This window comes from Epinephelus fuscoguttatus, linkage group LG18 (genome assembly GCF_011397635.1).
Source record: "Epinephelus fuscoguttatus linkage group LG18, E.fuscoguttatus.final_Chr_v1".
NCBI lineage: Eukaryota > Metazoa > Chordata > Actinopteri > Perciformes > Serranidae > Epinephelus > Epinephelus fuscoguttatus.
The window spans coordinates 21295494-21311665 of NC_064769.1; the positions used below are offsets into that span (position 1 = coordinate 21295494).

General features: G+C 41.2%; 1 protein-coding gene across 5 annotated transcripts in view; it reads left to right on the forward strand.

The window, feature by feature from the left end:
* Nucleotides 1–16172, forward strand: part of rc3h2 (ring finger and CCCH-type domains 2) — a 34760-nt gene extending 18588 nt beyond the window's left edge. For 2 of the 5 annotated variants that reach the window (XM_049603685.1, XM_049603686.1), the window contains exons 9-20: nucleotides 977–1089; nucleotides 1439–1744; nucleotides 2081–2283; nucleotides 2415–2728; nucleotides 2816–2962; nucleotides 6707–6844; nucleotides 7777–7965; nucleotides 8060–8309; nucleotides 9264–9348; nucleotides 10003–10210; nucleotides 10375–10538; nucleotides 10651–16172. In XM_049603685.1, the coding sequence (XP_049459642.1) occupies nucleotides 977–1089; nucleotides 1439–1744; nucleotides 2081–2283; nucleotides 2415–2728; nucleotides 2816–2962; nucleotides 6707–6844; nucleotides 7777–7965; nucleotides 8060–8309; nucleotides 9264–9348; nucleotides 10003–10210; nucleotides 10375–10538; nucleotides 10651–10786 (2253 nt within the window). In that variant the 3' untranslated portion in view covers nucleotides 10787–16172. Of the gene's footprint in view, nucleotides 1–976; nucleotides 1090–1438; nucleotides 1745–2080; nucleotides 2284–2414; nucleotides 2729–2815; nucleotides 2963–6706; nucleotides 6845–7776; nucleotides 7966–8059; nucleotides 8310–9263; nucleotides 9349–10002; nucleotides 10211–10374; nucleotides 10552–10650 lie in introns of all 5 variants that reach the window. The other 3 variants (XM_049603687.1, XM_049603689.1, XM_049603688.1) reach the window with 3 other exon arrangements.

The following is a 16172-nucleotide window of genomic DNA, read 5'->3' on the forward strand; positions in this document are numbered from 1 at the left end:
TCAGGTTTCAACAATTAGTAGATACTTCATGTAAAATACAGCCTCAGAGACTTTTCCTCCCTGACAAGAATATAGCTCTCTGAAATAACGATGAATACTCACTGTGGGCATATTTAAAAATATTGAACACTGTGCAAAATATTGTCAACCAGCAGCTTCAGTATTAAAGAATCTGTATCAGACTTCTATCTTAAAACTGTGTTGGTGGAACCCTGCTGCTGAAGCACTGACAAAACTTCAGATTGGAAATGGTTTAGAAGGCAGGGGATGACTTCACCTGCTTCTTCTTTAGCTTCTACTGTAGTGGGAAATTATAAAAGAAAATGCACATGTAATGAAAGTGAGTAGTAGACTAACTGAATGTGGAAAAACTGAGACATAATGTTGAATTTGCACATATTTTTCTGAGGATATCACAGGATGATCATCATCTGTTTTAAAAATGGATGAACGTTCTCAGAATTAACTTATTTACACTAAAAAAAAAAGGGAAAATTTAAAGGTGTTTTTGGGTTACTGGTTGGGCCCACTGGAGATCAAACTGGGCTGTATGTGGCCCCTGAGCTAAAATGAGTTTGACACCCCTGATGTAAGGGATCTGTTCGGTGTGTATCAGTGAGCATGTCTACAACATAGGAAGGAGCTAAACTGTTCATAGATTTAAAAACAAAAGGAGGTATTTTAAATCAATTTTCCGTTTTACTGGGAGCCACTGAGAGCTTGTTTAAATGTAATACATTGATGTAATAAATTGCATCTAATGGAGTTACCAAATAAAAAAAGTTAATTAGTCACAGCAGTGTATAAACATTAACTAACATCTTGATGAACTTTACACTTACAAGTGAACATTATTAAGTGTCACCAACGTTTTATGATACTTGTCACAGCTAACAACTTAATTTCAGTCTTTTATCTAAGACTCAGTTGCATTAGAGTTTACAGTTAATGTGCATTGTTTCTGTGCATTCTGCAGCCTCAGGCCAACAGCAAGTACAAGACCAGCATGTGCCGAGACCTCCGTCAGCAGGGAGGCTGTCCCCGAGGAACCAACTGTACATTTGCGCACACGCAGGACGAGCTGGAGAAGTGAGCGCTGCACTCACTCATATACGCAATGAAAGACTCACTGTGTTCAACATAGAGAATGACTAATCATCCAAGTTTGCATTTATAGACAGATAAAAATAATCTGTTTTATAACTGCGAGGTGACACTCTGCTAACTGAAGTATCTGTATATGAAAGTCTGTTACTACACAGCCTTCCCCAAGTCCCCCTTTTTAATTAGATTGTATTTATCTAATCATGTATTTATTTACAAGAGGTCCTCAGTGCAAACATCCAATAACAACATGTTTATTAAGATGTTCTCTGAGCAAACTGTATCCTTTCCCTATTGTCCTGATTTCCCCCGTCGTCCCTTCTTCTCTGCACAGATTTAGACTAAGGAACAAGAAGAGCAGCAGCGTGGGCCGTGCGTTCCCGTTAGCGCCGGGAGTTATGGGTAAAACCTTCACTATGGAGGGCAGCATCCACACAGATGTGTCTGGAGGAATGGGGCAGGGGCTCAAAGGCACGGGGGAGAACACAGCCTCCTTGACAGAGGGAGTGCCCGGCCTGTCTCACCCAGAGCTGATCCCCAGAGGCGCTGACATGATGGAGGAGATGAAGAGAGCGGTGCCAAATGGATCCAATGGGTCCAACGGGCTGTCTAACAGGAGCTCGTCAGGGTCGACAGAACAGTAAGATCAATCATCCACCAGCTTAATAATAACTCCAGTTTAGCATTATGTTTGTGTGCAGTAGGTAATAAAACAATAAAAAGAAAATATTCTTTGCTGTGTCTGGCACTGTCACTACCTTTTTAAAAAGTCCTGACCTCACCTGCTGTTGTGCCCAGGATTGTCCAGAACACAGCAAAATAATCTTCATTTATATCAGAACAAATCCAACCAAACTCACATTTACAAGTCACCTGATATGTGAATTTTCATACATTGGATATTTGAGTATGATTTTGACCTGAGGGCCATTCATGTGTTCATTCTTTCTTTTTATATTGTCCGTCTGTCCATCAGGAAGCCCATCTCACCTCCTAGGACTCCAGTCAGTCACTCCTCAGCGTCGTCTCCCTTGACAACAATTGGGCGGGGTGACGGTGGCGCTCCTATCCCCAAACATGGTCAGTTCGTGCTGCGTGCACCACATCCTTCTCAGGCGTCAGAGCTGTACTTTCAGGAGCCGCACTCTGCATATGACACGGCCCATTATCAACCAACCTGTGAGTCCAGTTTTAAATAAAAGCCTGAATAAAAGAAATAAATAAAAATGTATTGTTGTCTTGGGAACATGCAAATGAATCTCCTCTCCTCTCCTCTCCTCTCCTCTCCTCTCCTCTCCTCTCCTCTCCAGCAGGTTCCTACTACCAATCTACTCTCCATCCCTCTCACAAACCCTGCATGGCTCGCTTCCTTCGATCCTCCAACGTCCCAGAATCCTCTCTGCCGCCCTCAATTGGCCCTCCGCCATCTTCCTACCCCAGTGACCCTCAGGCACCGCACCCACCTTCCTCCTCTTCCTCGGGGTACCCGCCACACCCACCTAGAGATCGAATGGGGCCTCCTGCCTTCCATCCCCACCCGGGGCAGCCTCAGTATGGGCCTCTGGCTCCGGCTCATGGTGTTTATGCTCCCCTCTATGACAGCAGGAGAGTATGGAGGCCTCAGGTGAGCTTCCTGTTAGTTGTCACGTTGCTGTGATACTTTGATGATCGTGTTACTTCTCCAGATAACAACAATTCTGATCATTAACAGCTGTACCACAGAGAGGATGCCAGGAGCAACTCACTGCCTCCAGAGGTGCTGCATTCCTCCGTCTACCAGCCTCCACTCAGGGAGAGATTCAACTCTCTAGACAGCAACTACTGCTCTGGAGCTGAACACCGTGCAGGGCTACACAGGGTAATAACGCACGTCTTATAGCATCGCTGCGGGCAGCACTCACTTCTGATTGGCTGGAGGGATTTATTTTTAGATGACAACACACCTCTGATGTAACTGCTGCATCACTCTTTTTGTTAAGCACATGTATCCATTCAAAAACAGCATGAGCAGGTTGTTATGGCTTCTCCCACTTGTTTGAGTGACGCTGTTCCAACGTAGGATTGCAAGCGCAGCATCTATTTGGCAATGCCATAAAAACAGTATATTTTAATTATTCATAAGTGGGCATACTTTAGGAGAGATAATCCACTCTGAGCAGCCATAATTAAAATATAATGCCCGCTGCCTGGCGTTACATTAAACTGGTGTGCTTTCTGTTTTCTTCCTCGATGTCATGACACATCTCGTGCACTACATCCAGCGGTAACATCTGTATTAATCAATGTTGGTCTGTCTTCCTGCTGCATTCCTCTCAGCAACATTTCCTTTCCTTCGGTTTCTCTTTTTACTCCCACATATATCCTCTCACCTCTACCTTCCCTGCCAGCCACAGAGCTGCAGTATGTAGCTTCAACCTCCTCTGTAGTCCTCCCACTTCTCACCCAAATATGTTTCTGCCTCCCCCACTCTCTGCTCTCCTGCTCACAGCATCATATAGCATTACCAGTATGACTACTGGCATACTACAGTTAATTTTACCAATAATGCTGTCTGGCCACAATAACTGTGATGGAGATTATTAAGACATAACACAGTCTTGTACACAGATGACTTTAAAATACCGTTTTTAAGGCAAATTAAGTCTAAACAAAGAATAATTTGTAGATATTTCATTTCATTTATACATACAGGAAAATGATTTAATTGTATGTTACAGTTAAAACTGGAAAACTAGTTTTCAGCTATGCAACAAAAGCACATTACATTACAGTATAAATCAGTCAACAGAGGCAAAACAACAAAACACAGGCAGCTACATAGACAATGCAGAGTAGAAGACTGAAGCAGAGTGAGTAAAGTGGGATATGGGATTTAAAACAGTGGTTGCAGGTCTGTCCCTCCATCAGATAGTGTTTACATGCATGTTTGAAATGTGTAGTAGTGGTTACTGCTCTAATGTAGTGTGGGAAAATGTTTAATGTACCTTTTGTGTCCGCCACCTGTATGTGCATTATATGGTGGGAAAGACAGCCTTACATTAGCATCTTTCATACAAGAAACGCAGGCACAAAGGGCTGTATAATTATAATAATTATTATATGCACTGAGTGCTTCACATAAAAATGAAACATGAAAAAAGAATGGACATAAAACAGGCAAAAAGAGGAATTCAATATAAAAGGAAATTTAAATACAATTTAAAAACAAAAAATAAGATTAAATAGAGCACATAGAAGGCATCATAGCTCAATATCACCAAAACCATAGATCATTAAATCATAGAATAAAATTAAAAATCATAAAATCAAGTGAGATACAACATTTAAATGGATTGCAGCAGTGCAAAATGTAAAAAGAAAGAGTTTCAGGCCTGTATCAGGACAGTCAGAGCTCGTTAAAGGCTGAAATGAAGAGATACATTTTTAGTTTTCTTTTAAAACTGTTAAGCGGGCTGGCTCCCCTGATATCTGTAGGTGTTCCATAGCTCCGGGGCATAATTGACAAAAGGGAACATTAGAAGCTCGACTGTTTTTGAATTGGAGAGTGGTTGTGCTGCATTATACTGTACAGCTGTTTTTATTGTTTCCACCCTCACAGTCTCAGAGAAGGCTCCTTTGTCTGCCATGATGTTTAGACCTACTGCAAAACCGTTCAGAACCCAATCATGTTCCAAACACACACACACACAAAGAAATATTGTAATGGTGAATTTCTACTCTAAATGCCCTCATAAATCATGGCATTTTTTATCATTTGGATACTTAATTTTGTGTTTTTTAATGTCCATTCTAGTGGATGAAGAATCATATCAATAAATACAGTGATATTTTGTATTTGTCATCACGACTCAAAATATCCACAATTTCTGGAGTATCTCCAGAATACAGTTTGTTGAAAACCTCGTGAGAAGAATATTCTGTGAACATAATAAACTAGTCCATACCCACTGAATACAGCATACCATATCATGACTTAGTCATACCAAAAATTAGGAAAAAACCAAAACATTGGTCCACAGGGGGAGCCACAGCGATCGGTCACATTTTAGCCATTTTTAAGCATTTTTCTGTTGTTATAGCGCCACCCAGTTGCCAATTAGAGTTAAATTTCTCCAGTCACCTTGAGGTGTCCTGTTCTACATATCTACCAAGTTTAGTAAAAATCGATATGGCGGTTAGGCCTAGATAAGAAATTAGCTCTCTAGCGCCTCCATTTTGTTTGATGGGGTCAATAATGGAGGGGTCCCTTGAGATGTTATACACCTTTATGTGATGAGCCACGCCCTCCACAATATTCATTGCCTTATAGAAGCTCAGTTTTAGTAAGTTTTCCAACTTTTGCCAAGAGGGAACTTTAGATATTGGTCCCTAGATTATGTTCACCGAGTTTCACGCAGATCGGTCAAACTTCCTAGGAAGAGATCGATTTTAAGTGTTTTTTTTTTTTTTTTTTTTTTTTTTTTTCAAAATGGCGGAAAATCTAAAGTATATAACCAGAATTTATGGGTTCTTGAGGCAAATATGTTTCTTATGAGGAGAGGCATCTCTGTGCAAAGTTTCATGTCTCTACGACATACGGGGCATGAGCTATGCCCATTCAAAGTTTGCAATTTCAGTCGGTTGCTATAGCGCCCCCCTTTGGCCAATTGATGTAATATTGCTTCATTCACATCCTCCCATGACCCTCTACCACTGTGCCAAATTTCACATGGATTGACCAAGTCAGTGAGGAGAAAAACGTGGAACAGACACACACACACACACACACACACACACACACACACACACACACACACTCTTATTACATCTCACTGTCAGCCACGCTTATTAAAAAAGGGGGTGTGGCTCTAATGCAGTCCACTTTAGAAGATGTGCTGTGATTGGCTTCTAGAGATCCAATCAAATAAGTTTGTACATTTCGATGGAGTCAGATGACAGTAATCATAGATCAGGACATCCTGGACAAGTTATATCAGATGGAAAGGAAGGGGGATCTGACTGTGCTAGACCAAACATGAAGTACAATCATAGCACCTAAAGTTTGGAAAAGATGGAGGACTGATTACAGATCTGATTCAAACTCAAAAGTATTTAATTAGTAATGTTATTAGTAATGTGTTTGCAAGCAGTCAGCTTTGGCTCCAACTGGCACTCACCAGTTGTCATTCATGGCTTTAGTCATTAGTGTTTACTACCTGTTAACATTGTGTCAGTGTTGTCAAAGATATTATTGAATCATGCTGATTTTGATAATTTGAGACAGTGTCAATACTCATCTTCCACAATATTGATATACTGGTACTAGCTGCACTTTCTAGTCTCTGCTAGTAACCAAGAAAAGAAAAGTCGTTGTTGTCATGTTAAAGCCTTTTCCTCAGTGATATTTTTTCCTGTGGATTTGGAAAAGATTTAGAATATCAATATTTTTAAAGGCATTGTAACAAAATTAGAAATTTCAGTATTGTGACTACACTACATTGTACTAATTAAGATGTTTAAACATATTATTACTATTATTACTCTTATATTACTATTATATTAATATATCTGTTCTCTTTTCTCTTTTTCACTCTTCCTGTCTTGCCGAACGCTTCCTCGTCAGGATTACGGCCGTGTTCCTCTAGGCTATGAGGATCTGTTCAGAAGGAAGCAGGAGCAGTGGGCTCATCATCACCACCATCACAACGCCAACAGGCCCTCCCAGTCCTCCCCCATCTTCACCATCGATTTTGGAACCGAGGTAGCGAGCAAATAACAGAGACAACACACTGTACACACAAACACACGGAGCATTGTTGAGGACATTTATAGGCGTGACAGCGACAATTAAAATGCTGCCACGACCAGTTTGTTAATAGTGTCAGTGCAGCCACCTGAGAGTGGGAGTAATAAATTGCTTGTGTATAATACCATTTTTAAAATATGTAGGATTTAATTCCTATCCCAAAAGCTTGCGCTTCGCCTGTGCCCAATGCTATTTAAGTGGGAGATAGTTGCTTAGCAACTGTGGAGGGAGATATCATAGCAATGCACAATCGTGGCGTGTGTGCATGTGTGTGTGTGTGTGTGTGAGAGAGAGAGAGAAAATGAGAGGAGAGACTTTAACAAGCAGTGACTCAGGCTTTCAGCTGAGTAAAGCTTTGTTTAACGGCACGTCAGATATGTTTTCGTGAAGGCATCCGCTTTAAAATTGAGCGCTGATTAGAAAAACCGCGAGGACTTTTAAAGTGTTTGCGTGCTGATCTTGATTTAATTTTGATGCCTCTGCATAACAAGCACAAGCAAGCAAAGCCATGGGTGAAAAGACTGGCGATTTCTAGTTAATGATGTCCAGTGCTTGCCACAGCGATGGCAGCAAAGTGGCAGCATGTCAGTGCTGGCGGTGAGAGCATAAATTCAAGTTAGCAAGCAACCGAGGTTGCTGCAAGGTGAATGAGTTTAAAACTTACACCTTATGCTTAATATTCAGTTCACGTGTGACATTAGCAACCATGCACACTCACAGTCACACCTTTGGGCAGTTTAGTCTCCACATAATCTGCATGTTTTTGGAGAAAATTAAAGCACCTGGAAGAAAATCCATGCGGGCATGAGGAGAACATTCAAACCCCACCCAGAGAGCTGGTGGAGTTGGCAAAAGTGTGCATCATTTTTTAATGTCCTCTCTTTCAGCATGTGGAGAGCAGCGGAGGCCAGTGTGTGGGGTGCAGGTTCAGAGGCGAGGAAAGCTTAGCACACTACTCTCCGTGGTCCTGTGGCACCATCGGCCCCTGCCTCAGCCCCTTTGAGCCCGAAACGCTCACGCACACCTCGGCTCACTCCTGCTCAGAGCACTCGGTGAGACTCTTCACACACTCACAAGTAGGCGCAGACACACAGCTGAAGACAATTATTTTAATATCGCTGTGGCAGTGTATGGATGTGTTCTAACAGGGTCCCTGTTTTTGTCATGCAGGAGCTGGACAGTAACGGAGGTGGGAGCGGAGGCGTAAGCGGTAGTGGTGTCGGGAAGCGATGGCTGCATTCATTAGATCACTACCGGCGCTTAAAAGATGAGGATCCGATCATTCCCTTTAGCGAGGGGCCCATTATCTCCAAGTGGGGCGCCATATCCAGGGCATCTCGCACAGGCTACCACACCACCGACCCTATCCAAGCTACAGCCTGCCAGGGCAGCGCCAACACCACACCCATCAACTTTAAAGGTTAGGAGTCATTAAAGTCTTTAATTATTCAAATGTCAACACGATGATGTTCTTTGTTTCTTATTTGGCTTTATTTATTTTATATAAAGGAATGCATCACCCTAAAACGACCATTTATATGTCACGTAGTTACTACTTGTTACCTTGAATTTGTGAAGATGTGAATTTATGGTTAAAAAAAAAAAATCCAAAATAGCAAAACTACATCAAAACATCCATTTACAAACTCTTACACAACTCGTGCACTATCATCCAAGTCTCATTAATCCAGTCGTATGCTCAGTACCTCCTACACAGACAGCCCTTTCTGATGGGGAACCTAACTAGAAGCATAACTTATGCACTTAGATCCAGACTCCATTGACAAAAACAGTAATTTTACCTCACTGAACACAGGAGCTGCTGTTCTACCACTGCCTCAATTGGTAGTTTGTTTGTGTTGTTTTGTGACCTTGGTAAATCCAAACTGTCCCTTTAAAACACTGAAGTCACACAATAGTAATAAAATAATAATTAAAAACAAAACCAATCAAGGCAACGGTAGACCAGCAGCTCCTGTGTTCAGCAAGGTAAAATTGCTGTTTCTGTCAATGGAGTCTGGCTTTGAAGAGAGCACTGATTAAGTTTTACTTGCACTTCAGTTTCCCATTGGAAAGGGCTCTCTTTTTGATATAGTTTTGCTGTTGTTAATCGCAGCTGCCCATGACTTCAATTCAAACTTTCTCAGTTTTTGTAGTCATGGTTCACCTGAAGCATGCAAGATAAACAAAATCTTTTTTTTATGAATTCGACATAAGTTGACAGCAGTTTTAGTATTTACTGTCCTTCATCTGTCCTTTAAAACTGTATTTAATATACGGATGTATAAAATGTAATACATATTTAATTTATATTATTATAAGGTTGACTTTGTCTCCATCAGTGAAATTTTCTTTCTTTGTATCTCCCGTAAAGATTACAACCACCACTTGGATCACAGTGACTACAGATGGAGCTCCAGAGGATCAGACTCTTCCAGCCACTCCAGTTTCCTAGAGAGGTACAATGCATCCTATTTTCCTCCTTCCTTTCCTCCTGCCTTCCTTCCTTCTTCCCTCCTTCCTTATTGTCCTCCAGGTCTTACATGTTGTTGACTTATAGGGAAACAGACAAAGTCCACATGCAAAGACGTGAGAATTAAACAGGAAACAATCCAAATGTTTAACTTCACAACCTGCTACGAGAGAAAAAAAAGATGTGAAAATGATTAAGGCAATTTCACAGCATTGCTTAGATTTCTCTCTGTTTAAACCCCCCGGGGCACACGTGGAAGTTCAATCCTGATTGTTCTTAACACGTTTTCTCCCACTCATCCTCTCTCATACCTCTCTCCTATCTCATTGTGCTGCAGTCGTTTCCTCTCTGTGGTCAGACTAAAAATAGTGCTGCTAGCTGGTCGGTAAAAACCCCACTTGGCAGCCAAGAAACGAAGTCAGGAAAGCCCTCTGCGTGGATGTCGCCAATGCACGAAATATTTTCCAACATAATGACATGACTTTAATGAACATATTAATTTTTGCAGTGTTGTGTCCAATTACCAGGCCATTTATGCAAAATGTCATAATAACAGTTTCTACTGAAGATACTGATACCAAGAGAATTTACAATATCTATGAACTATACTAAAAACTCTTTGTGTCTGTGTGTGTTTTAGTGAGCAGCTTTGTGCATCAGAGCTTCATGGTCGTCGCACATCACTAAGCAGTGGAGAGAAAATTGTGTCTGATCTGCAAGCCCGTCAGGCCGCCTACAGCCGGGATCGAGGCCATGTCGACAGTGAACCAGACCCAGATCGAGACATTGAGCTGGAACTGTGCGCTCTTGACATGGAAGATTCAGACCATCAGGAGATCAAGTCTCAGGTTGGTATGATTATGTAAATCACACCACAGTGTTGTCTGATTGTGTCTGTTTTGAAGCTTGGAGTTGTTTAATTTCAGTGCGAACATTTGGAGTGAAGGACTTAATGCATTCCAGTGCAATCGAACCTCCTAATCATTTTCTTTTAATTGTCTTTGGCTCCCAGGAGTCTTTAGACCTGGCCACCCCACAGTCTCAGGATGCTTCCCACCTCCTCCCACCACCCTGCTCTTCTCCCCTCCTTGCTTCTCCCGTGGAGGAGCACTCCCAAACAGAGGGTCCTTCGTCAGAAAAGATGGATGCTCACCTGCTGAAAAAGATGGCCTTCAGGTGATTTACCATGGTAACGGATGTCTCACAGGATCATCCTCAGTCAGTCATCTTTCACTTGACTTTGATTTGCCTCTTTCATTACATTCTCCCTTCCTTCCTCTCTTTCCAGGAAGTCTCTGTCTCCTGGAGGGTTGGTCTCAGGAGGCCTGGCCGTCGGCAAGCTTGTCCTGCGGACTGGACCTCCTCGCCTGGGGGATGCTCGTCCTGACACGCCCGGGACAGAGATGCTGCTCAATGGAAGCTAAGGGGACACAAAGTCAGACACTGACCTGCGCCGAGCTAGAGCTGAGTCGCTTGCCTGCAACCAGAGCCTGGTTAAAGGGAAAACCATTTAATTCCAGCCTTCATATATGTCAATCATATGCCTAAATAAAACTTGACAGATATGGGTTAACAGTGTATGCTGCGCCACATCGTCAGGGGCAAGAGAAAACACATTGTCCTGCCTCCTCGGTGGTGATTTTCACTGATGTACAGCTCCACAGAGAATTTAGTGATATTACTGTTTATGCTCAGTAAGGCACATGACCAGTTTGCCCTTACAGTAGATGCTGAACTTGTGTCCATGTTTGCAGTTTGAATCCTGGTGACATTTAGGAGAAAGGCTGGAGATCTCATAGCATCTTCACCACATGGTTGCTCACTTCACATGACATTGTACACAAGAGGTTTACACATCATCTACTTTGTTGTCATTTAACTTGGCGGACAAAGACTAATGGTTTGACAGAAAGCAGAAGCCTCTACAGTAGGTGCCAGTTTTCATGCCACTTTTTAACTTTACTATAGGAATTCTGTTGATGTTTTGCTTTAACTATTCTTAATTTTTTGTATGTAGCGTGGATTGACAGCAGGGACTGAGATCCCAACATTTTTATACTAAATTTCCTACCAAATCCTGTCATTGTGTACCTATGCTAGTGAGTTCTTGCTACAGTAAGTATTTTTCTTATAATGTAATGAGTATAATTTACTATTATGAGTATAATTTGCTCTCGAACCTTTTTGCTACCTTGTGAATATCTGATGATTATTTCTCATGTCTTGCTGTCTCTTTACATCTTAAAGGGTAACTTCATTTTTTTTTTTCAACCTGAATCATATTTTCCCATGTTTTTGTGTCTAAGCGACTAATGAGAACAACAGTTTTCAAAACTGGTCCAGTACTGAGTGAGAGCGCTGCAGCTGGCAGTCACTTACCAGGCTGCAGTGTAACGTAAATGGGCAATTGCGCATCGTCAGTGTACGTCCACTCAAAGTGTCTGTTTTTGCCACTGACATGCTCAGATTGTTAATGTAAATTTCTGACACCATGACGCCCAGTTCAGACCAAACATTTATGACAAGACGAATGTGCAGCTACTTGCAATGTGCCGTTCTGTAATGTTCTAAAAACCTGCTGGTTCACACCAATGCAACTAGATAAGATGGAGTATCATGTCTATGCAACAACTCTCTGTACTTCGGTTCTGATTTCCAGCTTTTCAAGCTTATTTTGTTGCTGAACATAATTTGTACTTCTTTGACCAGCTGCAGTTGAGTTGCTGAGTTGCAGGTGACACCATCAGCTGGCTTGAGCTGATCTCAGATCTGCAACTTTTCTCTGCAAAGTTCTAAAACGGTTTTGTCTCGTCGCTGAACTGGGCATTACAGAAAGGATTCCTACAGAGATAGACCTTTTTGTTAAAGAGTAAGATCGTTTTTATTTAAGCAGAAACAACCCAAACTTTGCTATCGCCAAACCCACCAGATTCCATTAAAAAAAAAAACACACTTATTTTATTATTGTAAAACACACTCCATTCAAAGTTGACAGAAACAAAATACAACTAAAAAACATTTTGGTGTATGTTTCTACTGTCCCAACAATCACCACACTCTGGTTTTGTTTAAATAAACCCTAAATTCACCCAGTTAGATGTGAACATATGCTGACTCTGTACATACTAAAATTACTGTTTATTTAAATGGGGTCTGGTGGGTTTGGTGATGGTGATTTCAGGGCTGTTTCTTGATAAACAAAAAGGATCTTAGTCTTCAGTGACCCTTTCCATAATGTTGTCTGACAGTTAGAATAATAATCTGAGCCTGTCAGTGGCAAAAACAAGCACTTTGAGTGGACATAAATTGACAGTGCACAAATGCCCCAATTGATTACATTGCAGCCTGTTTGGCAGCTACAAAGGTCTCTGTCAATACTTGACCAGTTTCAAAAATTGTTGTCTCCATCAGTCACTTGGACACTAAAACATGGGAAAGTAGGATCCAGGTTGAAAAATGCTGAAGTTACCCTTTAAAGTATTTTCACGAGTGCTCCCTAAAAAAATCAAGAGATAAATGTTATAATACTGAGAGGAAAAATGGGCAGGGAACTCAAACCCTGCAAGAAATTTTCAAAAAAGTGCTGAAAACAGAGGTCTTCACTATGCTGATACCCAAACAAGCTCTTATCTTCTATGACTCATATGTTGATCTCCAAATTCCTTCGGCTGTCATGAGATCACAGAACACAATCACACAGTCATAAACTAGGTTTTTAAATGATCCTTAATCACTGGAGGACAAATGATCACTAGAGCCCACGAGGATGACAGCAAAATAAAGATGTGTGTAAACTTTTCTGTGATCCACACCATACTCCTCACACTGCATAACTAATTCTACAAAATTCTGAAATCATATTTTCAGCTGCAGATGGAGCTAATTCAGTAGATTTCTATACAAGCCACATGAACCCACAATCACTCTTAAAAACTATTGTTTCATCTCTGTGTGCCTGTAGTAGTCCTGGCATTTAATCCTGCTGACTGTAAGTTAGGAGCAAACTCACTGCTCTATCTTACACATACACACACACACACACACACACACACACACACACACGTGAACACAAGCTGTAATTCACACACATTCGACACCAACATGCAATACAGTGGCCTTTCTCTCCTTGGTGTTGTACAGACCTAAACAGTTGGCTCTCTACAATGACTTTTATTCATGCCTGTTGACGGACTCCTGTCCTGTTTCACATGCGTTATCGTTCATGTAAACTGGAAATCACATTTTTGTAAGCTCATGGCATTTTTCTGTGCTTTCCAGTCCTGTCATATCTATGTAACTAATATTCAGAGGTCATGCATTTCAAGCTTGAAGCCTACAAAAAGTGAGGGACACCACTTGTTGTGTTTCGTCATGCCGTATCTTTGTTTGACTTTAAAAGTTTCAGTTTCTTTCGTTTTACGCATTGCTGACTTCTGTGAAGTTGTTCGTCGGGGTATTTTGTATCAGGATCTTTGTTACTCTTGTTTTTGTTTGCTATATTTTGCATCGCGGAGACAAAACTGATCGGTCCCGTCTAACGTTTCTCTGTGTTTGACGGCCGTCCAATGCGCCGCCATCAGTACACTGTCTAGTTCACTGTTATTTAGTGCAGTATGGTTTTGATTTCCATGTAGTCCAGCCTTGCCTCACTGCCTTTTAAAGATATGAGGCATCCTGTCATGTGTGGCTTCATCTTGATAACTTTAATAAACAGCGTGAACACATTAACCCATTTTGGATTTGCAGGATTTAAAGTCTGTTTACACCCTAATCTAAATCTTATGAGATTTGTGTAGAATGAGAAGAGGAGGGCGGAGTAATATTTGAATCTTTCCAGCTTCCTCTTTCATTTCCTCTCACCTAAACTACTGCACCTTTTCGGAAATGTTTCTCTCAGATTATACATTAAATCCCATTTTAGAGGATGCCAGAGTGGCTGCACGTGTGAGGATTGCTTATTGAGTTTCAAGTTAAAACAATGAAATAATGGACTGGTGACCTTTTTGGGAGGTTTCTCTCCACCCAACACATGCTGGGAGCGTGTAATACAGTGTAGAAAACTGTTTTGTGGGATTTGTTTCTGAGCTGAGAAAGGTTCAAGGTGGCACAGGGATTTTGCTGCTCCGAGTCATGACATTAGCTCAGCTACCTACTGTCGCTCTGCATCTGTTTACAACTTCACCTTTGAAGTCATGTAAGTGCCATGTTATGTACAGTACAGTACAATCAATCCCTGCAATTTTCCTATGGCTTTTCATATTCCTTGACTGTAAACTACGTGAGGAGGGGGAGAGGCACAGTCGAGCCGAGGAGTGAGATACTTCTTGTGCAGTTCTGCTTTGTTCCATTAGAGGAGGCTAGATCCTTGTCTGTCTGAATTGCTCAGGGAAGACTTAAGTTGCTCAGCTACTTTTCTATATTCATCACTTAGATATTCTGTGGAAGTGTTTACCTGGATTTCACTTGCTGATAACCGACCCTTTCACCCAAAGCATACATGGGTTAGAGATTTTATTGTTTGCCAGTGTTTACTTTTGCCAGTGTTTTCTTTTGCCTCTCAGTATCAATATTAGCTTTGCTATTCCTGTTCCCATGGGAAAGGGCTGGGCACTACTGTATGTAAAAACAGTATTGTGAGTATTGAACCAACGTCAAAGTGATACTCCCTGTTTCCTTTAAAGTGTCTATAGAGCACCGCTGTAGTGGCTAATCGCACTGCACTAATTCCCACCCCATCACTGCCAGTGGGTGCGCTCTGCCGTCCCCGCAACTTTTCCTTCACCCCATCGTACCCTGCATCCTGCGTCATGCATGCGATATAGTCCCTCTTGTGATGGCGGAGGAGTATTGATGATTCTGTAGTTGTGATACAACACACCCAGCGCTGTAAGAGTTCTGCACATGCCCACTGTGTGGCCACGTTCAAGTGCTGAAGTTTGCTTGCAGCATTTTACTTGTTTGCTCATGAAAATTAATTCTTGTTTGATAGAGATTATATTATTATGACTATTATTGTTATTACCACATTTGGTTGTTGTTGCGGTATTTTTTCCTCCTCGGTATATTCTAAGTCAGCTTCTTTGTTTTGAATTTGAGAATTCGCTGAAACTGTTTGGAGATTTTTTTATTAGACAAAGAAAGTGTCTCATTATTCTATATTCTATGGGAAAAAAAGCCTGTTTGTTGATTGTGAAACATATGAACTGATGTTTTCTGACTATTCATGTCTGTATTAGACATTTTATTTGCGAATCTATTGTTCGATTGAAATGTAAATGAACTATTAAGAGATGGTACACATCCGTCATTGTATACAGTCTGGCACCATCATTAGATGGACTTATAGTATAGACGCTCATTTATACAACCTGTGATAATTAGATATATTTAAATGTTTAAATCATTGGGGCAGTTGTGTAATGTTTCAGAATGAGGAAAATAAACTCCTTAAGAGACAGCATATCTAAAATGTCCCCATAATGAATAATACTGTTACGTATTCCATTTATTTCCTTGGAAATATCACATTGTGAAAGGTTTCCCTTTTACTTACTGTACGGTAATGCAGGACTGGAGTCAAGATGATGATGATTTTTGTGCTTTTGATGACTCATGAAACTGTTTGAGTATTGTTTGACTGACTGATTGATTCTTCTGTGCATTTTCTGGCTCGTTCATCTGTATTACTCTGACTTACAGACAGCTTGGCCGAGCAGCATACTGCTTCTGTGTTGCACTGAGAGATGGAATTATAAAAAGGAAGATTTCAGCACATGAAATTGCATGCCACAATAAACCAACAAGAAATGA